Source organism: Danio rerio, chromosome 8 (assembly GCF_049306965.1).
Source record: "Danio rerio strain Tuebingen ecotype United States chromosome 8, GRCz12tu, whole genome shotgun sequence".
NCBI lineage: Eukaryota > Metazoa > Chordata > Actinopteri > Cypriniformes > Danionidae > Danio > Danio rerio.
In genome coordinates, this window is record NC_133183.1 from 54,554,108 (window position 1) to 54,580,000 (window position 25,893).

At 36.5% G+C, this 25,893-nt stretch overlaps 2 protein-coding genes and 1 long non-coding RNA gene across 5 annotated transcripts in view; 1 reads left to right on the forward strand and 2 right to left on the reverse strand.

Annotated features, from left to right (window-relative positions):
• Positions 1-8,101, reverse strand: part of cacna1fa (calcium channel, voltage-dependent, L type, alpha 1F subunit a) — a 67,187-nt gene extending 59,086 nt beyond the window's left edge. For 2 of the 3 annotated variants that reach the window (XM_021478483.3, XM_073911112.1), the window contains exons 1-6: positions 7,774-8,101; positions 5,725-6,314; positions 3,586-3,725; positions 1,635-1,780; positions 1,372-1,524; positions 1,054-1,250 (exon numbers count right to left, since the gene is read on the reverse strand). In XM_021478483.3, coding sequence (XP_021334158.2) covers positions 1,054-1,250; positions 1,372-1,524; positions 1,635-1,780; positions 3,586-3,650 — 561 coding nt within the window. In that variant the 5' untranslated portion in view covers positions 3,651-3,725; positions 5,725-6,314; positions 7,774-8,101. Of the gene's footprint in view, positions 1-1,053; positions 1,251-1,371; positions 1,525-1,634; positions 1,781-3,585; positions 3,726-5,724; positions 6,315-7,773 lie in introns of those variants that run through there. The other variant, XM_073911111.1, reaches the window with a different exon arrangement.
• Positions 1-25,893, forward strand: part of grk5l (G protein-coupled receptor kinase 5 like) — an 821,722-nt gene that overhangs the window by 240,429 nt on the left and 555,400 nt on the right. The gene's annotated exons all lie outside the window — the stretch shown is intronic.
• LOC141375918 (uncharacterized) lies at positions 12,165-17,330 on the reverse strand. The gene is made up of 4 exons (XR_012384736.1): positions 15,429-17,330; positions 15,098-15,270; positions 12,578-12,769; positions 12,165-12,365 (listed from the first exon to the last, which is right to left on the reverse strand). It is a non-coding gene; the product is annotated as an uncharacterized lncRNA (long non-coding RNA).

The following is a 25,893-nucleotide window of genomic DNA, read 5'->3' on the forward strand; positions in this document are numbered from 1 at the left end:
TTTCTAAATTTAGTTCTAATTTCTAGCAAACGAATAAATGAATAATAATAACCAAGTGTGATCAAAATACTGAGTTATTTCCAAATACACATGCTGTGCCCCATATGGTCTAAAACCTGACAGGTGGTCAAATCTAAGCTTGTTTTTAATAAAACAAATATAAATATGGATATAATAAATAATACTGGTAATAATAATAACATTATACAAAAGCAAATTGAATAAACTGAAAAAGTCTCCCGAGATGAAGAAAGTAAGGCAGTGGTTTTTAAATCTTCATGTAGGCTAGAAATTAATATGTTTGCTAATATTTTAATCATTTATATTTATATCCTGTATATATCCTTATATATATATATATATATATATATATATATATATATATATATATATATATATATAAAAAATATATATATTTGCGTATTGCTTTGCATCTTGTGTGTAGTGTGTATGCCAGGCACACTTTGCGGCAGACAATAGACCGACTTTGTTCTGGTCTAAAGATCAGACTATTCACAGTTTCTTTAAATAGCAACGCGCCAAAACACGCCTGCTTTTTTAGACCAGAACGCCTATGGGCGCACATTTGAGCGCAAATGCATTGCTATTTAAACAGCGTAGCGCAACACCTCAAAATGACCCTTGCGCCGAGCTAAAAGTAGCAAAAGAGTGTTGCGCCACGCCTTGCGCCACATTGCGCCGGCTGTATGATAGGGCCCTAAGACTTGTTTGCTAGAAGAATGGGACCAAATTACTCCTTAAACACTTAATTACTTGGTGTCTTCAGTCCCTAAACATTTTTTAAGTGTTGTGAAAAGAAATGGCGACATTACAAAGTGGTAAATGTTTTACTGTTCCACTTCCAACCTTTTTTTAGATGCATTGTAAGAACCAAAATTGGTATATGATTTTAGCTAGAATGCACAAACACCAATTTGGTGCTTTGATTCGAAGACCTGTCAGTGAGTGAAAACCAGGACTAAAATTGTCCATTGTGAATTCGGCATAAGACATAGTGCACAGATTATATACATGATGTGGTAAATGCCATACCCAGTAAAGGACATCAGTCCAGCCCTCCATTGTAATACACTGGAACACAGTGAGCATGGCAAAGAAGATATTATCAAAGTTGGTGATGCCTCCATTTGGTCCCTCCCATCCTCCACGACAATCTGTGTTATTGCCTATACAGACGCGTCCGTGACCGGCAAAAGCACATGGTGTTGGATCATCCTCCACCATAAGTTCTTTTCACATTGAAACAAACACAATTCACATGATTAACATTTAACAAACAAACAACTTTAACATTTAAAACAAAGTGCTAATGAATACACTTTTGTATGAGCAAGTGCTTGCATTTCTCACCTGTCCCTACATAAAAGCAGGTCTTGTGCATCCTGCCTATAAAAAGCTCCAGACCAATGATTGCATATATGATGATGACAAACATGACGAGCAGACCAATATGGAGCAGAGGCACCATGGCCTTCATGATCGAGTTTAACACAATCTGCAGACCTGCACACATCACAGCCTAAATCAGGATCACTGTACACATTAGAAATAAATTCATTCAAACTATGTGCATAAATATCTATTCGGAATTACAGAAGAATGCACACACTTACTCGGCACACCAGACACTAGACGAAGTGGTCGCAAAACTCTAAAAGCTCTCAGGGCTTTGACATCCAGACCACCTGGTTTACCGGCTGCATGATGGCTGTCTGCTTTTTGACCGTCTCCTCCCATTTCAGCTATCACACTGAAAAGACTGCAAAAGGGACACACAAACTTGGTATCCTCTGACTTTAAATGTACATCTCAATTATGTATGCAAAATGGTTCCCTGAGTCGTGAAACAGACACTGCACTGGGAGCTGATACTATTGGGAATGCCCACTGAATGGTGGTGTTTGAAGCATGTGTGCAATCACAACATTTTTGTTGGTGGATGAAGAGGTCGGGTAAATTAGCGAAGTTGTTTCCTACCCTGGTTCTGCAGTATCCGGCACAGCACACATATTTTATACATCTCTCAGTATAAGTGGTTTCCTCTCTCTGGGACACAGCAGTGCTTCAGACATTGGGAAAAAGGTAAAAATTTTCCTCTATCGATACAATGCCTGCCCCCAAAAAACTGTAAAAGGACACTTTTTATACTCTTTAAGGAGTGAAAAAATAGCTAAAATTGACCTAATATAATTAATATAAGTACATGTTCATTAAAGTACATAAATACATGTTCAGTTTATTAAATATTATAAACTTGTGCAGGGCACAGGGCAAGACACATACAGATCTTAGCACACTTTTAGCAGCAATGGTGTATTCAGAGGATTTGCACCACTGATCAGCCTATCCGCTTGTTAAGTGTGACGTCACGCGAAGCGGCTTCCGGGTCCAAGCGCTCTATTTAACTGAATGGGGAGACTCATGAAATGGTAATAATAAACGTTTACAAAGCAATTTAAGGCTTTCGAAAATCACAGTCGCAATATATATGTCCATGCCTAATATCCGATGGCCAGACAGTGATTAATTTTTTATAATTTGTAAAAATTTTGGTATTTGTTATGCAGCAAGCCCAGAGATTGTTGTGTACACTATAACTTTATATAAAATTAACTTTAATGTGTGATAGGAATAAAACGTGATCATAAACGAATGATTTACGAGCGGCTTGGACCTGGAAAAAAGTATACATGTGTCACAAACACGTCACTACTTAACAACAAGCGGATATAAAATCTAAGGGCCTGAACTGAGCATGATGAGATATAATAAAGTTGCTTTTTAAGCAGGATAGGGCAACTGAAAAGGCACGAATATATATTTAAATGATTCAAAAATATCATAGTATACATATATATATATATATATATATATATATATATATATATATCTATATATATATATATATATATATATATCTATATATATATATATATATAGATATATATATATATATATATATATATATATATATATATATATATATATATATATATATATATATATATATATATAAATATTTGCAATACAAAATTGCACACATTTTTCTACAAGGGCTTCTTTCTTCCTTCCTTTACCAACTAATTATTAACTACAAGTATTAGACAAGTAGATTACTAGTAGGCCTATGTGCATATGTTCACACACAGTACAAAAGCTGATATGTGGACTACTTGTGCACTTAACATGTTACACATAACAGTATATTTTTATATATTTAAATTTGGCCATTTCAGTTACATTTGGTTTTTAAGTGATACACATAGAATACTTTTGAGCACACACATTGCAAACAAGCACGCATCTTCCTCAAGACAAAGAATCTGAGTATGTGATGACACATTGTCATTTTATGGTTTAGGTGACAGTATGTTATATAAGCTTCAGACAATGTGACACCAAAGGGTATCCCCAACAGTGTCAGGTCCTGATGCAGTGTTGAACTTTTACTTTTTTATAAAAAGGAAGTGAGTTATGTACATTTTTGTTGAAAATGTGTCTTCAATTAACTATTTAAATTCATAGTTTAATAGACTGAAAGTATATTAAACATCTTAGACATACCCAACAATGACAATGATAAAATCCAGCAAGTTCCACCCGCTGCGGATGTAGGCACTGGGATGCATGACCAGACCATATGCCAGAATCTTTGTGAAAGTTTCGATGGTGAAAATGACCAGAAACACATACTCCACTTGTTCCTAGGAATAATTTAGGCATTAAAAAGGGAAACGTTACATCTTTGTTTGTTGAGCTGAAATCAATTTTCTTAACACAATGAGGGTAATAAGGGATATCTCCAGTACAGCTAGTTGTGAATGATTTTTGTAACTTTTGTATGAATACATTTTACAGTGCACTCTTGACATCAAGTTACTATGTGCAGTGTATTCTCTAATATTTGTGAGTGAGTGATAAGTGTGTTTTTATATCTTTTTTTTTTTAATGAAGGAAGTGCATTGGCATACTGTAAATAGATTATTACATTATTTAAGAAATCTGGAACCAACCCTTACAGGAAACTTGTGGCCAAACTGAAATGTCAAAAGACTACATAAAGCAGTGTTTCTCAACTGGTGGGTCGCGACCCAAAAGTGGGTGGCGGGTACATTTTTAGTGGGTCATGGAGTGTGTGGTCAAAAAAAAACTAAAGTAAAATTTTTTACTTATTTTGCTTATACCGGACTTTTATTTTGAAATTAGTGCACAACAACCCTACCGTTTGACATGTGAAATACCATTTAATTATAGCAACAAACATGTTGAAGCACAAGTATGACCGCGAATATGTAAAGTATAGATTTACATATATTGACAACAAAAAAGACCTAAAGCCTCAGTGTCATATGTAGTGAGGTGCTCTTATAAGAGAGCATGAAACCTTCTAAATTAAAACGACATTTAGAAACCTAAAAACATGTTTTATTTACAGTTCAGTTTAGTTCATAGTAACTGAACATTTCCTTACCCTAACCACTGTTAACAGTATTTGTCGCTTTTACTTTGTAATATTTCTATAATTTGATTTATTTTTTTAAAATGACAGCAATAAAATATTGTTCATTTGTAAGTCTCTGTGAATGTCTTGTGATTTATATGTCACTACTTGTGTATGTTAACAAATAAATACAAATTAATTTTAATTCCTAAAATTGTATTATAGTTCCTAAAATTTAGGTTGCGACTTGATGACCATGTAAAAATGTGGGTCCCATGGCCAAACCAGTTGAGAACCCCTGCCATAAAGTATGATTCTGAAGCGTCATCAGGCATGTCCATGTAAACCACCATAATACAGTACAACTACAGTAGGTCATCATGTCATCGTTATACAAAAAAAACTGTCTTTGTAAACCACCAAAACCAGTCCACACACACTGTTCAATTCACCTACTTTCCCCTGTAACACATTGCTGAGCTCATTAGCTTTCTGCCCTCCTGACCCTCTCAGCAAGCTAAAAAGCTGAAGACTGGAGGTTCTCTGGGTAACCTATACATTAAATCCAGATTAGCATCTTTACTCTGAATACACTATTGACTTTAAATAAAAAAACATCAATACAAACTTTGGCTAAGCTGAAAATCACAGTACGAACAAACTGTAAGATAGATATTCAGAGGTGTTAGTGCAAAGGGATTAACTGAAATACAGCTAGACACTGTTGTACAAGAGAAACAACAGGCAGACGGGCAATATAAAAATGAAACTGTCAAATTAATAAAGCAAAAACAAGCACAGATGGTTTGGAAACATTCATAGCACAACTGCAGTCAGAGCAGACTATGTCTTGTGCAAGGGCAATGAACAAGCTGCCATTGAGATAGAACAGATGGTGAGTTCTCTTATCCTGTTTGGTATTCAGAGCTGTCAGTCAAACTTCAAGCCTAATACAATTACAATACCCCCTCCACCCCACCTTAACGGGAGCTGTAAAACACTTCATAATCATATTTTATTTGATCCCTACAGTTTAATATGACAACCATTAAAACTACCATCAAGGGGAAGTTGTTAAACCTTTAAGTATACTTCCTGTAATACACTCCCTTAAACTTTGAGCATGTGAAAAGTTTGACTGTGCGAACTGCTACAAAGCATACAGTTATATATAGTAAAAAGAGAGTCTTCACAAAGAATGTCCTGTCACAGCTTATGCTTCTAAAATGTAAAATAAATTGACATGTAAAAAAAAAACTCACCAGATTGTGGTTGGTGGCATTGGAATCATCCTCAGGAAACGGTTTGGACACACCAAGAGCAACACAATTTGCGAAGATGGCCAGTAAAATGAATATATCAAATGGCTTAAGGGTCTAAAGTCAAGGAAATAATTTCCTTAAACTTTATTTTAGTTACCAATTCTCACTTTTAACCAGTGGCTTTTTACCTTAGCTTGTATTTATAAAGTACATATTATGCTTGGTCTTATTCTGCCTCTCTGATTCTTAATAACTATTAATAAGAGGGAAATAGGAGTTTATTGAGCTAATAGTCATAGTTAATGGTTTGTTAATAGCAAGAATTGTACCTTAAAATAAGGTGTGACCGAATATGCCTAAGACTGTATAATGTCTGCACACATATTTGACAAAAGGATATTTCCACTCCACTAGAGCCAGAGCTGCCATGCGAATAGGATTGCTGAGAGTAAGGCAGCACAGAGCTCTGGGTGCACGCAAGGCTGATTTGTTAGCTTGGGTGTGCTTCTTGGCTCCTCCAGCTCTTTTTTGTCCTGCAGAACCTGTTGAGTTGAGTGTGTCCGTTTTGCTGGGGTCCAAGCCAACCCCATCTGAAATAATAAAGAGTTTTCCAATAAATTATGTATCTGCAACAAATTATATTCATTATTTTAAATGAATATACAAAATGCTTATGCTTTTATTTACTTAATAGAACACACACACACACACACACATATATAAATATATATATATATATATAAAGATATATATATATATACACAGTTGAAGTCAGAATTATTAGCCCCCTTCAAATTTTTCTTCTTTTTTAAATATTTTCCAAATTATGTTTAACAGAGCAAGGAAATTTTCACACTATGTCTGATAATATTTTTTCTTCAGGAGAAAGTCTTATTTTTTTATTTCGGCTAGAATAAAAGCAGTTTTTAATTTTTTAAACACAATTTTACGGACAAATTATTAGCCCCTTTAAGCTATATTTTTTCTCGATAATCTACAGAACAAACCTTCATTATACAATAACTCGCCTAATTACCCTTACCTGCCTAGGTAACCTAATTACCCCGGTTAAACCTTTAAATGTCACTTTATGCTGTATAGAAGTGTCTTGAAAAATATCTGGTAAAATATTGTTTACAGTCATCATGGCAAAGATAAAATAAACCAGTTATGTATGTATGTATGTACTGTATGTATGTATATATATATATATATATATATATATATATATATATATATATACACCACACACACACATTTATATAATCAGCAAATAAATCTATAACAGCAAATATATGTCTTTGTGTATCAGCCTGTACAAAACATCATAGTAAAACATTTATTTATATTAACATTTGTTTATTTATTTCCTTTTTTTTTTTTGGTGTCTGTTTCTGTGTCTGTGTGTCATATAACAAAATGTTGTCTGGTTGAATTATACTGACATTAAGAGATAAAACAGCTTTCAGATTTAAGTGACCAAAAAATAATGTTTAGAACCTGTGACCTAAACAAAACGTAAACATATTTTACTTTAAAAATGCTATGCATTAAAATAATTTTCGACAGCTGTTTTACATCAGTTAGATACCCTTCACCAGCATCTTACACACTAAGTTAATAAAAAAATGACATTATCACAGAGAATTATTAAAATGTTTCAAATAATAATATAATAATAATAATAATAGTAATGATAATAATAATAAAAAAAAACTCCAGATGTGGATAAAAATGTAGTCAAGTACATGTACAGTAAGAAGCTCTCGAAGAGATCTGTCTAGCAGGAACTGCATGTATGTTAACTGCAAAATGCTTTAGGCCTGTTTCAATAAATGATTTGACTGCTTAAAGTAGTCAACATTGGAAGTTGATCAAAAATATATATTTTTTAAAGAATGGGTGTTGTTTAATAGTTTCAGTACATCTTTATGTACCAAAAATGATTAGATTCTCTTAACATGTTGACTGTCTACAAGAACTGTTTAATATTTTTATACTAAAATCACCCAAAACCACGTTAAGATTTGTTTATGGCAGAAAACTCACCTTTCGTTGCCGCTTCCATGTCTACAATTTCTCCAGCAAGATATACCGTTTATGTCCACAAACTCACATGTAATTATCATTTAAGTCTTTTTTCATACTGACAAATGTCGGGAGCGATTATCCAAACAGGTCACGCATGCTGCACTAAAAATAAAGAATGTAATTTGAAGACATAGTTAAAATAACTGGTTCAGAAACCAGAGCATTGACAAAGGTACTGCAATATTCAATATGTAACCCGTATTAATGAAAGCAAATGTACAAATCTATTCTCATGTAGCTGCAGTCATGGCTGTAGTAAGCCAAGTAATTCAGGATTAACTCGTGTGAGCCGGTTAAAGGGGATGATTGTGCTGAAACCTTTCAAATGGGAGGTGGAGACAATGAAAAATCTGTGAGCTTGAAACATGTTAAACAAAGTTGTTTCAAGTAATCAAAATGGCACGTTTTTTTTTTTAAATACACAAGTGGGATCCTTTGCTAAGCCAGCTTAGTTTTCCATATGGGCCTATCAGTGCTTCCATACAATTGTAGAATTACAGAACCATAAAAGGATCCCTTAATAAAATAAAAAAAACACTGCCATTTTGTTTTTACTTAAAACTGCAATTTGTAAAATAAATACAGTTCTTTGGACAATTAAAAAAACTGTATTATTTAATTATATTGCAAAATTACTGAAATACAATTGTACTATAATATAATTGTACTACAACCAATTCAATACTAATACTACAGTATAGTTAGTTGCAGTAGAATTACAGTATAACTGTAATACAAAAAAAGTACTTCTATGATTTTATTTAAATCATTAAAGATTAATTATTCATTCATTCATTTTCTTGACGGCTTAGTCCCTTTATTAATCCAGGGTCGCCACAGTGGAATGAACCGCCAACTTATCCAGCAAGTTTTTACGCAGCGGATGCCCTTCCAGCCACAACCCATCTCTGGGGAAAAAATTAATTATACAAATAGATATATTATTTTGGAAAGGACAATATATATACTGTCTTCCCCATACACAACATCTTGATTTTCTGTTGTTGACTGTAATGACATGCATTTTTTTAAAAGTAGCTTTGGAACATTACTTATGCTATTCACTGTGCATGATAAAAGCCTGAATTGAATTAAATAATACAAATGCATTATTATTATTGCAATACAGCTTAAATACTACCACGATACATCTGCAGTATTACTGTATTAGAGCTCCAATACTACAATACATAAAACTATAGTACAGTTTTAATACCACTGAAGTGCAATTAAGTGATATACAATACCCTTAAAATTCAACCCGAATATTGAAAATAGACAACTTTTATTTTAACACAATTTATCTCAGTGATTTTAATAATAAGTGCTGCATCACTAATGTAATAAAATATGTCTATAGTAAGGGTGTCACGATCCTCTAAATCCTCGATTCGATTACATTTTTGATTCTAAAGTCACGATTCGATTCGATTATGAATAATTAATTAATTAATAACGAATTAATTATTTGTAGCCTACCGTTTAAACTACCTGACTTGCATGGTCTTTGTTTTACCCATAAACAAATCATACAGTAAATGAATAAAGGCAAGTTACACACATAATTACCACCTGTCAATCACTTTTTTCTGCAGGACTAGTGAATAGGCAGTGATCTGTGTCGTTATAATGGCATCGGTAAAAAAGGTGCACAACCAACAGGAACCAGCCAACAGTATCTGAGGTGTTCGCTAAGTACTTGTGTGAAAGTAAAAGATGGAAGCAGTCTACTGACCCGCTGACTGCCTTGACCCGCTGTCTCGAGCGCATGACAATGTGTGTGCGTCTGTGTCTGTGTGTGAATGAGTGTGTGTGGTCACGTGATGTGCGTTTTTTAGCAGTAGTGAGGAAGGAGGGCTGCTCAGAAATGCTACACGCCAGTGTGAATGTGGATCGTTGTCGTTCTAAAATGCCATTTAAAAACAAAGACATATTAGTGCAAACAGGGCCCGAGTGTGTACTTTTCGCGAGCTGATTTGCAAAGGGTGCGGGGCCGAGGATCGCGATGCTCCCATCGTCTATCATCCCAACCGTAATACGTACATAGCAGAGCTTGCAAACTGTGTTTTTTTTTTTTGTCGACAACACGAATGTTGTCAACATAACTAACTGGAAATCCAAAATACTTCCACACCGGCGACTTCATTGAAAGAGGAGAGGATTTAAGCTCTGTCGACGGGTCTCCTGCATCTGCAGTTTAACAAGCACTTCAACAAGCCTGTTTTTTTCTTGCTTGGCAAGCCAAGCTAATGTGATATGGGGGCGTGGCAGCATCCACGATTCTATTTTTTGATTCGATAATCGAAGTTGAGCATAAATTGAAAGGCCAATTGAGTCACTTTTTACCACTACCTGTACCAAAGTTGAATCCACATCCACACATACACTCATACACTACGGACAATTTAGCCTAGTCAATTCACCTGTACTGCATGTCTTTGGACTGTGGGGGAAACCGAAGTACCCGGAGGAAACCCACGCGAACGCAGGGAGAACATGCAAACTCCACATAGAAACGCTAACTGAGCCGAGGATCGAACCAGCGACCTTCTTGCTGTGAGGCAAACGTGCTACCCACTGCGTCGCCTTAGTCTGAAACAATAAGCTCTAAACAATATTCCCTAATACATATATAATTCTCTCTCTCTCTCTCTCTCTCTCTCTATACATATATATATATATATATATATATATATATATATATATATATATATATATATATATATATATATATATATATTAGGGCTGGGCGATTTAGCAAAAAAAAAAAATCTAGGTTTTTTATAAAGTTTGACCGATTCACGATTTCGATTTTTTTTTTTATTGTGTCACTAGTCTTCTCAAAACATTACAACAACATGACTGAAGTAAAATTCTCTTTAAAAGTAACTTGAAAAACCATCTGGTTAAAGAACATTGTATTTTTAATGGCCATGTCATATAAAAATCGGTCAAGATGTAAATAAATGTAAAACAAATTCACGAGTTAAATATTGTTGCTGAAGATCTGAATAAGATATATTTGTGTAAATATTGCACTTGCAGGAATACAGAGGTATTTTTGCAAGTTTTGCCGAGCCTAGGAAAGATTGGCTGTCAGCTCAGCTTTGACTTTGTCTTCTGATTGAATGACAGGTTGTAATGCTGCTGCCTTTTCTTAAAAAGATACAGTGGAAGAAATGGACTGAACAAGGTAACAAACTTTACAGCCTAATTTAACCCAATGTGTGAAGTTGGGGACGTTTAGTAGGAGCAAATACAAGCACCAAATGTCTCAAATATAAAATAATATATTAAATCTATTTTTCTTATTTCCCCCTTTAAAATACCGATCATTTGATGCGCTTTGCTCCACTCTCTATTATGCTGCCTGATCTGTCTGGTTTTCAATTAGGTCCGCTAAATGACGTCATGGGGGCGGGTACTTTAATTTTCACTGCTACAGTCCCTCACCTCTGCCCGTGTTCAAACTAAAAGATTGGCGCGGTTTTTCACATGGCAGGCTTTTACGTCCTTCATACATGTTGAGATCGAGTTTATCGACTTGATGAGGGAATATGTCTTGACAATCCACACAGACGTGCAACAAGTAAAATTCTACATGACTTCACGCTTTAACAGGCAGTCAAGCAGGTCGCACAACAGAAGCGCCGCGACACGGCGCGTAGATGAAAGTTTAAACTATCACACACCAAACGCGCACATTCACATGATATTTAACATGAAACTAATCAGATGGCGCTCTGTGGGCCAGCTGAAATATAAACTGCTTCATGAATCGTGGCTGGGCGGCGCTGGTGTGTGTATAGAAACCTGTTTAGAATTCTAAAATCCATGGCATGGTGCTGTGCGGCGCGTTGCCGAGAGGCGCTTCTGGTGTGCTTCCTGCTTCATACAGAGAGTGAACCCAAGCGCATTGGTGCCATTATAATGTATTAAATATATATATATTTTTAAAAATCGCGATTTCTCGATTTCATTCAAAATTAAATAATCTTAAAACGTAAATTCGAATTAATCGGAAAAATCGCCCAGCCCTAATATATATATATATATATATATATATATATATATATATATATATATATATATATATATATATATATATATATATATATATAAATATATATAAAATATAAATATAAATATACAAACACACACACACACACACATATATAACTTTCAAGCTAATATATAAAAACATATACTGTATAGCTATGAATAAATTAGGTAGAGCACTTATTATTGTGAGTTTCTCTGCATTTATAGATATATGATAGTTTAAATAAAAAAATATTGTTTAAACTACGAATGGCATTTCAACAAAATATAAAATAAAGACTCATTTTGAACTGGATTGTAATTTATTAAATGAAATTAAATGCAATTTTTATTCAATTTCAAAACAAAATTTTATTTTAAAATCTTTTAAGATTTGTTTAGATTTATTTCAATATAAAGTAAGTAATCAAATTTGAAAGAATAATAAAGTGTAGTGGTAGTGTAGACTTGGCTGACATCGCAGACCACACTGCTGTATTGTATAAAATCTGTAAGAAAAAATATTTTTTAGATAAATTATTAAATATATAATATTTACTCCATAGCTGAGAGTAACAATTTTCAATTTCCAGCACAACATATTTGTCATTTGTTTGTATGCAACATGACAATAAATACATAAATAAGAGTATTTAACATCAAAATTATACTGCAATATATAAATTTACAATATATCTAAATTATTCAAAAATTATGTTACCATCCTGGATGACTGCCCTCGAAAAGTGAAGCTGAAGATGAGTTTCCAATTTGATTTCCCTTGAGGGTTTATCCGTTTGTTAGGGTTGTATAAGTTTTAAGTGCAGAATGGACAGTGGTAGAGGGAACAAACAGCACATGTTGCATTTGTTCACCGATGTTAATCTCTGATCGCTCCATATTGATGGATTTTCTACAACAATATGAATAACATGAAAAGAAAGAGAAGATAGGTGTTTACAAGTTCAAGAGAGATTTTCATTTTCTTAAATAGACCAGCAGCTGAAAACAAATTAATGAAGAAGTGAAGAAAAACACACTTTAGTGAAGAGTAAGTTAAAGAGGACACAGTAATGAAACAGTATAACTGCTCACTCACTTTAGCTTTTCTGTGATTTGTTTTCTATTACAATATTTACAAAAAGAAACCCAAACATTACCACAAAACACTGATTAATCAAACAAATAAAAAAGAATAAAAAGCAAACATATAAATTATTTAATTTTAATAATAACGTTAATATATATATATATATATATATAAATAATAATAACGTACACTTCCAATCATAATTGAGATTAAGTTAGTTAAAAATAAAATGTAATTAGATCTTTGAATATATTGTAAGATCATTTATAGATTGTTTTGTGATTGTTGGGTCAATTACTGATAATGAATGTTTTGTTTGCTTAATATAATCGCTCATATAATATTAATTAATGAATTAATTTAGCTTTTTAGTAAGTGTGCAGTTAAATTCTCTTTTGGAGAGTTACATACATTATAATGTTGCTGCAAAATGCATTATTCATATATTATTAAATTATTAATCAATTATTAAAAATAAAAAAACATTAGAACAGGCTAGAAAAATGTCCAAAGATGAAACCTCAGCATTATAACCCAGCCTTGAGCAGTTGGAAACTTCTGGAAACTACATGCTACAAAGAATACTTCATCGGCCGTTAATTAAAGGAAGGATCAGTAAAGAGTACTGATGGACATGTCAGGACATGGATCGGTTTCTTCCTCCATTTCTTAAGTGCAAGTACGTGCGATTAAAGTTGTTGCCTCGTTTACTCCACTGCAAAAAATGCTTTTCTTGCTTAGATTTTTTGTCTTGTTTCTAGTCCAAATATCTAAAAATTCCTAAATCAAGAAGAATTTTCTAAACAAGTAAAACATATTGCCTTGTTTTGAGAATTAATATGCCAATATTAATTGAGTTTTTCCTTAAAACAAGCAAAATAATCTGCCAATGGGGTAAGCAAAATAATCTTTCGTCAAAAGAAAAAAACTAGATTAATTTGCTTACCCCATTGGCTAATTATTTTGCTTGTTTTAAGGAAAAACTCACTTAATATTGGAATATTATTTCTCAAAACAAGACAATATGTTTTGCTTGCCTAGAAAATGCTTCTTGATATAAGAAATTTTAGATATTTAGACTAGAAACAAGACAAAAAATCTAAGCAAGACAAGCATTTTTTGCAGTGTCTAGATTGCAAATGTATTTAGTTGTGATTTGTTACATATAACTGCATGTACTGTATCAGGTTAACTCGCTATATTCTCATATTGCGCTAAAAGTCACGTTAAAAACGCGAAGCGTGCCGCTTTGTTTACGTTCCGTGGAGGAGGGTAATGTGTGTGTGTGTGTTGCCGTCCGGAGGAGGGTTATGTGTGTGTGTGTGTGTGTGTGTGTGTGTGTGTGTGCGCGTTTGTGCGCACGTTGTTGTCCGGAGGATGGTTATGTGTGTGTGTTTGTGTGTGTGCGCGCGCATTGTCATTCGGAGGAGGGTTATGTGTGTGTTTGTGCGCGTACGTTGTCGTCTGGAGGAGGGTTATGTGTGTGTGTGTGTGTGTGTGTGTGTGTGCGTGTGTGCGCGTGTCTGTAAAAAGAGCAAAGTGTGACAAGCTAGGAGATCTCCTCGCCAGTTCTAGAGTTTTTGTTCAATAAAATAGTTAGTCGTCTGTATTTACATTCACCCACTGGCAGCTAAAATCCACACTTACACTATCAAGCGTGTATGCACCGTGACTACTTTTCTATTGTTGATTAGCTGCTGGGCATTTCACTCTGTCTCTCGCTGAAGGCAGTCAGTGTCGACCAATCGCAAAAGACTGTCATCGGTCCAATCAGCGCAGATTACCTTTGCGCTAAGGAGGGGTTTTTGAACAAATGAATCACTGGACGATTCATATGGGAGTCGCTGGGATAATTAGGTGAAAATAAATGCAGATTATAAAAATATGAAAGTGTTTTTTGACCTTGCATGCATATTAGACTGTTGTTGGAGACCCTTACAACCAAAATATGACCCGATTTCATGTATAATATGGGCTCTTTAAGATTGTGGTGGGCCTATAGTGGGTAGGCCTATTTTTTAAAGTAAATTATTTGTTCATTTTGTTGAAAATGCTTTTTGAGCATTTCATAACATTCTGAATGGCTGGAGAGTTATCACAGCAGCGTGTGGCAAAAAAAAAAAAAAAAGATGTTTAAAAAAAGTTTCTTACCGAGGAGGCTGCGTGTATGATTGACTAGTGTTTGAAGATTAGGGGATGAGCAGGCTGGAACCTCACACGCAGATGGTTCTTCTTGTACATTACACACAGACGGAGGTGGTGTTGGGGCATTCAGTGGTGACTGAGAATGAAATTCTTTTGAAGAGTTTCCTGATCAATACTGTCTGTGAATGTTAACGCATGCAGTCCAGTTTAAATCGTTTGAAATGCTACTAATAGTTAGCTTTTAATTATTATAAGCAATTATAAATTATAATTTTATTATTACTAAAAAATACTAACATTAGCTAATACGTTACACAGTAGTTGTTAGTAAACTTACCCCCCACAAACGATTCAGCTGTGAAAATGACAGCGAGGAGTCAAGCACACCTCCATTTCTCATGGCTGGGCAGCATCCTAAAACTCTTGTCTAATGCGTCGTAATATCAATCTATTTTTCTTGAAGCCCCACTTTTGCTGTTATCCTTTTGAAAGTGATATATCCATGTTTAAGCTTTTTAATTTTTTCCCGGTGTAGCCAGTAGGGAAGAGGAATGTTTATTTTAATGATAATATTTGTGAATGAACTTCCCAAAACAAAAAAAAACTATTAATTTATGTATTAAATGCCTACCGGGCATAGGAACCTTATTTCGGCATTTGTTTAAGTGGGGCCGCAATTAGTGTTGCACGCTTTGCTCTCCGGAGAGTTGCGTCAGCCTCAGTTGGAGTCCAGACGCTGACGGGGAAAGACATGCAATATGGGAGTAGTAGGTAATGAAGAGGCAGACCAACTTGCAAAGGAAGCATTACAACATAATCAAATAGAAATAAAAATAAGTCAGAGGTAAAAAGAAAAAAACATAATTGTAAAAGAAACAGGTAGAATGTGGCAAAGGGAGTGGGATAATGGAGAAAAAGGCAGACATATGCATAATATTCAAGGATGTGTGGGTGGTACTAGAAATAAGTTTGGTAATAGAAGGAATGATGTGGTGATAACTAGGTTGCGTGTTGGTCATTGTTTGCTAAACCAGTAAAAGTTTAGAATAGGGAAGCATGAGACAGGATGTTGTGATAAATGCGGGAAAATAGAAACATTAGAACATGTAATTACAGAATGTGTGGCATATGAAAATCAGAGATATCAATGAGTTCAAGGATTAAGCATTTATGGGATTAAAAATTTGTCATTTCAGACACTATTAGGAAACGGTTCAAATCAAGTTAAAATAATGCAATTAATTAATTACTTAAAGGAAACAAAATTGATTAATAGAATTTAAGAATAGCTTAGCAAAATAAGGAATTAAAATTTGATATGGTATTTAACTAGTATTTTTTTTCCTTTTTTTTTCTCCTCTCCTCCTACTCTTCTTCCTGTTCTCTCTTCCCTTTGGTAATCTCATCCCTCCATTCATATCATATATCTTTTGTACTCACTCCTATCCAGTAGGTGGCGGAAATGCACCATAAGTTGGTCTGCCAACCGCCATTAACCCCATAAGAAGAAGAAGAAGAAAGACATGCAAAAGTTTCTCCTGCACTTGTGTTCGTATTGGTATGTTTAATATAGTCTGTTCGATTTGAAGTTCATATAATGTTGCATAAAATATGTTTAGGATCGTTTTTATTCAGTCCGATTATAATATTGAGAAGATTCTGAGATTTATGTGAGTTTAAAGGAGGGGAAAGCGTGGAGAGAGTTTCTGATTGAGTGTCCCACATGTGTTTCAGGTATTTTTCATGTAAAACTGTTATTTGTGAATCTTTTTATGATGTTTTATCATTCTAATTGTTCTCAAAAATTAATAATTGACTATCTGAATCTAAATTGTGCTTTTATGTCATGGTATATTGCATGGTGAATAAGCCTAATTGTTTGAGAACATTATGTTCTGTTTTTTTTTTTTTGAGAATATAAAATTGATCTAATACTTTAAGTACAAATGTAAAGAGCAACACCACTTATTTTCTTTTTATTTTATTTAAACAAATACATGTTTTTTTTTTGTGATTATTATTGTACAATGTTAAACAGTCAGCCTCAGTCGGAGTCCAGACGCTGACGGGGAAAGACGTGCAAAAGTTTCTCCTGCACTTGTGTTCGTATTGTGTGTGTGAAAGGAGAGGAAAGCGTGGAGAGAGTTTCTGATTGAGTGTCCCACATGTGTTTCAGGGACCAATAAAAAGATGACGCAAAGCTGTCCTGCTGTTTCCGGTTTGATTGTTTGTTATGTACAGATTGGGATCTGCTACACCGGCACTGTTTGTAACTTTTTTTAAATACCTTTTTCTGCCAAGGACTGCTCTATTTTTAGAAAACCTTTTCGTTTTTTCTTTTTTACCTTCTTGATGTTGTATTTTTCTCTCTGCCCAAATATCAATCTGCGCAAATGTTTCCTCCACAGACCAAACTGTATCGGCATTATTTATTTTTTTATGTAAATTACAGCGTTGTCGTTTACTTGTCTGATGACTAGTGCGCTTCTGTTGAGCCAGCTGTGGTAGCTTGGCAACAGAGCCGCGATGACAACACACAGAATTTGTCGGCACAATTCCGAGAATGATTTGTAATCGTGCCGCACCGTTCCAGGCTCAGTGGAGAAACAACCATAACCGCACCGAAGTGTTCTAAGAACAGTTCGGCAGGATAGTGGAAAAGTGGCTAATGTGTGCAGTTTAGCAAAATATTGGTCAAAAGTCATGTCTTGTTTTTGGTCTGGTTTCAAATTTGTATCTTTCAAATGTGACAGTTTTGCTTGGTAAAAAGTGTTCCTCAAATTTTGTTATGAGAACAGTCAATGTTAAATTAGCTTCATCCAATTGAAAGCTATTGTATATATCCAGAGCATCCTCCCCCTTATGCAATCTCTCTCGGCTGTTTTCACAAACGGGTTGCGCTCTCTATGGATTGGGGTTCACTAAGTGTTTTCAAATTACCAACATCCTGGCATCCGCTAGTCTCCATTTCTGACACCACGTTGTGTTATTAACGCCACAGGACTGTTGTCTCTTGTGCAGACACTCACAAGTTGTCTTCAGGCACTGTCAAGCTGTCTGACATAACACACTGACATACCTCTGTGGTTCTTAATACATCTCTTTTTTTGTGTGAGCTGCCATGCAATAGCAACAAACCCTATCAGAGTTTAATGATGTTGTTAATCCAACATTGTCTGCTAAAAATGTTGCTAGGGCAGCATAAATATTCTGCTCAATCAATCCTACAGTTACCATGAACCAGGAGCGTCGCTAGAACCCATTTACTGTGGCATGTGTCCCAGTAAAGCTGTTATTTTGTAACATGCCAAATTTGAGTTAGATTTTACTTGATTTGTCAGTGTATTATCCATTCATTCATGGAACAGTTGAACATAACTAGTGGCGGGAACTGGAACAAAGGAGCACATGGTGAAGGTCACTTGAGGAAAACAAACACACGAGGGAGTCAGGTTGTGACAATGGTGTTTTGGATAATGCAACTTTATAGACTTTGCAGAGATCTTCCTTAGAACTGATGCTCATTATATGATGTCTTACTAAGGCCCTGCAGGTGGAGAAGGAAGAAAGGTGGAGCTGGGTAAACGGGGAAGCAGGGCAGAGTGAAAGTTTGGAGAAGGACAGGCATGGGATAACTGTAAGACAGGAAAGCCACACAGAAGAAGCTAAGAGAGAAATATACACAATGGCAGCACAGAACTTTAGACAGGGAGCAAGGCCAAAAAAACCTGTTTACAACACAGAGGGAACTATTAGTGATTTGGGGGAGATTTGTGAGCATTGTGGGCCAAAACAGGTTAAGCCAAGTATCCCCAGCAGTACTTTGAGTTAAAAAAACGATCTTTTAATCCAAACTGGATTGGAAGCTTTCTGTCGTTGGAATATTCTATATCCAGAGATACACCTTTTTGTTTTTCATATAGGATGTTTTGCAAAATTCTGAAACATGACACCTTTGTTACCACTGGCCTACAAAATTAGAAAAAAAATCTCTAGATTTCTTTAGGGAGCATAAGAAAACACCTGCCTTAAAAAGCATGCTGTCTTGGTACAGCTTTAAAGCCAGTGCTGATCATGGCAGTGTATTTGAACAACTGCACTCAGCAAATGAGGCAGAAATCAAAGACAGAAGAGAGTACCTCACCCGTATTGTGGCTGTAACACAATTTCTGGCAAAACAAAGCATACCCTTCCATGGTAATGATGAGGGAGACTTCAGCCCTGAGGAAACTTTTTGGAATGTATGAATCTTCTAAAGCAGTTTGACCCTATTTTGCAGTCTTAGGGTGCTTTCACATCTGTAGTTCGCTTCATTTGGTCCGGACCAAGCGCAACAAATGATACATTGTTGCATCTTCTGCCATCTTTGGGTCGTTTTCACACCACACTGCTGGCTTTGGTCCGAACCAGTTGAAACGAACCAAAATGCAGTCATCTGACAAAATCCACATTTCTCATTGGCCAGATGTTGTTGAACATATTTCCTAAACTGCTTATTGATTGGTCAGAATTCACGTGCGGGAAGATGCCAGTGAACTCCCGCAGGTAAACAAAACCTTTTACTCTAGAGGGACGACTGCGCTGGCTGATTGTATGCCTGCTTTAGACAAACTATACATTACGAAAATGAAGCGCGGCCGCGGCTGGAAAACTGTGTCTAATGCATTGCTCGTCACTTCAGGAGACGTGAATTAATTTAGCTAAACTGCGACATGGTCATCTTGCGGAAATGTTACCAACGATCCATCAGGTAATGTTTTCCCCTCTCTCTCTCTCTCTCTCTCTCTCTGTTGGTAAAGCGCTGTAAACAAATATTTTTACTCCATATCCCATAATGCACAGCGCATCGGCCTACAGCAGCTGAATTAGTCCAAAACGCGCAGTACTTTTTGCGTTTGGACCTGTTTTAGTACGGATCATATTCTCACTACAAACGAACTGCTTCAGGGTTCGTTTGAAAGCGTACCGAGACCACCTCTACAAGCAGGTCTCGGTACGCTTGTTTGGTCTGCTTTTGGTGCGCACTCGAGTACGATTGCTGCATTCTCACCTGCCCAAACGAACCGTACCAAAAGGGGAAACGAACTCTAGTGCGATTCAATCGAACTAAATAAAGCAGGTGTGAAAGCACACTTATTCAGCCCGTTCACACAGTACGTACTTGTCACCTTGAACTCAAAATGAATAATTGAGTGCTGTGCTGAAGAAGTTACAGCAAATATTGTCAGGGAGGTTAAAAGGAGAGCGTGTACTCATTTATCACTGTTTCACTACCAAGCCACCAACTATTCAAAGATGTTCCAAATAAGTTGGGGTTACAGCCATCTGAACTTGTTTAAGTTTTCAAGACCCGCTGGTTAAGCCAGTTGCGGTCTGTAAATTCCATCTTACAAAACCTGCCTGCCTCTCCAGTGTTTTTCTGGCATCAACAACTCCATGACAGTAAGACTCCATGCCAAACCCTGCTAAAAAAATCCAGCTTAAACCAGCCTAGGCTGGTTGGCTGGTTTTAGCTGGTCAACCAGGCTGGTTTTAGAGGGGTTTTGGCCATTTCCAGGCTGTTTTCCAGCCATTTCCAGCCTGGTCTTAGCTGTTCAGGCTGGGAGATGACCAGCTAAAACCAGCTTGACCAGCTTAGCCAGGCTGGGAGCCCAGCCAAAACCAGCTATGTCCAGCTTAAACCAGTCTGGTCAAGCTGGTTTTAGCTTGATTTAGCTGGTTATTTTTTTCAGCCTGACCAGCTAAGACCAGGCTGGAAATGGCCAAAACCCCTCTAAAACCAGCCTGGTCAACCAGCCTAGGCTGGTTTAAGCTGGATTTTCCAGCAGGGAAACTCAGCAGATTCTCCACAATATCCAATGACAATTTTTTGTCTATAACTGAAAATCTTCACAAATACCTGCAAAGTGAAACAGTAGACCTTGCTATGGCTTTGGAGTACAAAATAGCTGTGTGTGACACTCTCAAGCAGATGCACACAGATGAGAAAGCAACTATGATTTATGATACTGTCAGTACCATTTGTGCAGCAAATCAGATCCCAGAGCCATGCACTGCTACTAAACAAAGCCAAAAACGCATAGATATGTAGGTAGTGAACTCAAGTTGTAGAGCAGTGAAGGACCTCAGTGGTTCAGAGAAGCTAAAAATTAACCCGTTTCTACCTTGCCTTGACAGAAAGGTGTTTGATGAAGCAACGATTTTTATTTCCTAATAGCAAAATATTTATAGGTGTTCTGGCCTGTAATCCTGTATTTAATAACTTTCTTTGTGATGCGAGGGATGGGGTGGAAGAGAAGAGGAACTAAAAAAAACTCAGATTTCAAAAAATCCTCCACAAATAGCAAATCAGACTACGCCACCTGAGAAATTTTCTCCCAGGAAATAAAACCCGACTCAAATATTGCTATTAGGCCACCAGGTTCACTTCTCATATGAATAGGCAAGAGACGCAAGTAAAGTATAAAAAGTACAAAATTTATTTTCATAATAATTTGTGCCAGATAAAATAGTCACATAGAATTCTCAAAACATTCTGCCGAAACCACCCTCCAACATAACTGCAGTAAATGGAATAAAAGATTTTTTTTTTCAAAAAACAAAACAAGATATTACAAAAGTAAATATGAAAATTTAATTAACCGGAGAAATAAGTTGGATAAACTAACTTACAGGGCTGAGGTCACACATAGGAGGGATCACAAGTGCTCCATTGTGTCCTAAAAGTACACTTCCACACACACACACCCCACACCTGCACACTAGATCCACACTCTCCACAGCAAATGACAAGTGTAGTGACACCACCACCTCAAGATCCTGCAAGAAAAAAAAATCAAAAGCAAATATATATGATATAGATTATACAAAAACAAACAAACCAAATTGAGATCAAAACACAAGAAACCAAACACAGCTCCCATAGTTTAGCTATAGAAAAGCAAGATTAGCACAGGGCACCCGAACACACACAACTCATCCAGAAGTCGCACACATAATCACACAAAAAGACAAAAAAAACAAACAAAGAGCAAATAACATAATAGCAACAATAGCAGCTAGCAGCAGGCCTGGATTGGCTAATCGGGAGGACCGGGAGAATTCCCGGTGGGCCGGTCTGTTTTTTGGCCGTGAGGGCCGGTGTCCCTAGCTGCTTGCACTCTCAGCAGTCACACTTTTTTCTTCTATTTATTTTTTTGACCATAGCTTTACTCTTTTTAATCATTATTTTACCGTAGTGCCGCTCTTATTATTTATTTTCTCGCAGCCCCATGAGAAAAATGCAGCCTGCAGGTTAACTAACGTTAATGATGATGATGTAATGCAACTATCGCCCCAAACAGCGGCACCTTAGTGAATATAAGAATTCGAATAAAATGAATAAAACACCTGCTCAATGAAAATCAAATGATTCACTACATTAATAAATCTGACATAACTTGATCAGAAATCTAAAAATAGGAGAAAAAGATTGAGCCATCAAAAGAAAGTAGTGCTGTGTCCTAAGTGTCGCAACTCATTAATTATTTTTTACTCCCACTGTAATAGCGCCAATGTGGTCCAGTGGTAAGCACATTACATTTCAATGGTATAGACCTGTGATCGAATCTCCCATGAAAAATCTTTTTTTTTCGATTTTATTGTTAAGACATAAAATACTGTTAGGGCTGTTGAACATTTGAATTTCTAAAGCAGCATTTTTCTTGAAAAAGACGTGATAGTGCCATTAGTAACTGAATTGGAATCAGTCGTGAACTGAGGTGGGCCGGTCTGGCTTGAAACTCCAGGGCTGAAAATGAGTCCCACTCCGGCCCTGGCTAGCAGTAGGAGATAATAGTAGCGGATAGCAGTAACTGTAGCAGCAGCAGTTAGAAGTAGCAGGTAGCTGCAACAGGTGACAGTAACTGTAGCAGCTAGCAATAGCAGATAGTAGTAGCAGGTAGCAGCAACAGGTGACAGTAGCAGCTAGCAGTAGTAGTACTTCTTTTCACTAGAGATCTCAGAATAAAACATTTTTTTTAAAACACAACAGGAATAAGGATGCTAGAGCTGCTCATATAAATCTCCCAGGACGAAGAGGGAGAATCCTACATGAGATACGCACATGCAATTGACAGGAAAACTAACAGAACTGGCTAGAATGAAACAACGACATTTAATCCACAAACGTTATTAAGGAGAGAGAAAGAGAGATCAGCGAAGAGCTAACTGCAAACACATACCTGAAACAGACATCAACAAACACAGACTGAGAAAGGCGGGGTTGAAGGGGACATCACCTAGCACAGCCAACCAGCTCTAAAATAGGCCACACTTGCCCCTGATTGCTTGGCTGTTACAAACGTCAATCACTACCACTTATCCTATAGACCAATTACCATGTTTGTAAACATTCAGGATGTGCGCGCATGGAGGTGGCAGAAAGCAACCGGGAGCGCCAGCGTTTACAGCGAGGGAATGACATCAGATGCGGTGCAGAGTTTGTTGTTGTCTTAGAAATAAGATATATTACTTACATATTACATATATTATTTACATAATGCTTACAGCATATTATAACAGCTCGTCACCCAGTGACAAGCACAGTCATTCAGCAAAATTAACGTTAAAGTGAGCGGCGTTCATCTGACAGCTCCATTTGCGATAGCTCCCTCCCAATGAATATTGGATAAGACCAAGTGACATCCAGCATCCAGCCCGAAATATACAATCTCAATGAAGCTCCGAGTGATTTTACAAGAGAGTTTAGGTCTACAAGTCTTTGGATGCCAACAATGTTGTTCTTTGAGGTCATGTGCAATAAATATTGCTCCATGATGACCAGATTCAAGAGCTAAACACAGAGATTCCGCCTAGCCAAAGACAAGGAAACAAGACGGAGCTAACGTTATACAAAGCCTGGGTAATTAATCACCAACACGCAAAACAACTGCATTCTGACAGTAAACTGCACCTGTACAGCAGGGTATGTGAACCTACACATAGAGGTAAAGTTGGTTTTATATTCGCACATTCAGACTTTCTCCTTAATAATATAAGTTAATTTCATAGAAATATTATTTGCAAACTCTAAATAGCAAAATCATATTAGCAACAGCCAATGACTTTCACAGTACAACATTTTTCACAGTCAAATAAACAGTGTTAATGTTGTTTTCAAGTCACACTTGCAGCTTATTTCAGACCGAATATTCAAAGTGCCGTGGTGTAATGTTTGTGTTTAACTCTAAGCCAATGATGTTATATAAGCAGGACATTCCATGTTCCTATTGGCTAGAAGGAGTGTCAGTCAAGTTCCTCAAGGAAATGATAGAGGGGATAGGAAACAAGGGAACGCATGCGATGCTGTAAGAAAGCGCTAAGAAAGCGCTATGTTCTGAGTTAAGTTGATATTAAAAAAACATACGTTGTTACAGCCAGCCTGTGAGTGGTCTAATATTCAACTTACACAACATGGTGTCAGAATAAACGGATGACAAACGAAGATGGATTCAGCAGGAGTCCCGATGCCGATTATGAACTGGGAGGCTAATAACCTGCCCGAGTCATGGCGCAAGTTTCAACAGCACGCAGAGCTAATGTTCAGCGGACCCCTAAAAAATAAGGGTGAGGATGAAAAATGCAGTTATCTTCTCCTGTGGGTCGGAGAAAAGGGTCGCGACATCTATAATACATGGTCACTGTCCGCTGATGAGGCGAAGATCCTCAAGTCATATTATGACCGCTTTACAGCATATGTTGAACCAAAAGCAAATGTGATATTTGCACGTTATAAATTCCACGAAAAAATGCAGGGAGAGCGTGAGCCGTTTGAACAGTTTGTGACAGACTTGCGTCTACTTGTGAAGGATTGCAATTATGCAAATAGCGACGAAATGGTCCGCGATCGCATCGTCTTCGGGATATATTCACCGAAAGTGAGAGAGAAGCTTTTGAATGTGGGCTCTGAATTAACCCTTGATAGAGCAATAGACGTTGCTAGATCTCATGAGCTGGCCCAAGCACAGTTAAAAACAATCTCAAGCAGTATGAGCGCTTCACGTGAGCATGTACACACAGTATTCCGTAATGCATCAAAAGGCTCAGTTGCCAAGCAACGAAATACCAAATATACAAAGAAATACAGTGATGGACAGCAATCTAGAAATGCAGGTTCAATACAATCCAAAGGATGTGGCTTCTGTGGCAACAAACGTCACCCGGATCGCTCCCTGTGTCCTGCAAGAGGAAAAGTTTGCAAAATATGTGGCAAGTTAAACCATTTTGCAAAAGTATGTTACTCTAATACCGAGAAAAGCATACATGCTATAAGTAAAGAAAATTCCGACTTAGCTGAGGAGTGTGATGAGCTGTTTATTGACTCAGTGACACAGCATAAACACAGTTCAGAAATGGAACAAGCCTTTGTGAATATTAAAATTGGACCAAAACAACAAGAGATTAGGTTCAAGCTGGACACAGGATCCTCAGCCAATGTCATACCACTGTATGAGTATGTAAAACTGGATGTGCAGCACAATCTGCAGTCAACATCTCGCCCTCTGTATGGTTATGGAGGTGAACGCCTGGTGGTAAAAGGCAAGTGTGACCTGAAATGCAAGTGCAAAGACATTGATATGGTCATGGCATTCTATGTTGTTGACACAAATGCACCCCCTGTCATAGGGTTAAAAGGATGCATAGACTTTGGCCTCATTAAAATGGTACTATCAGTTACAGAAACAAAGACAGAGGTGTCAGTTAAGGAGGAGTTTGCAGATGTCTTCAAGGGGATTGGGCTATTTCCTGGTGAGTGTACCATA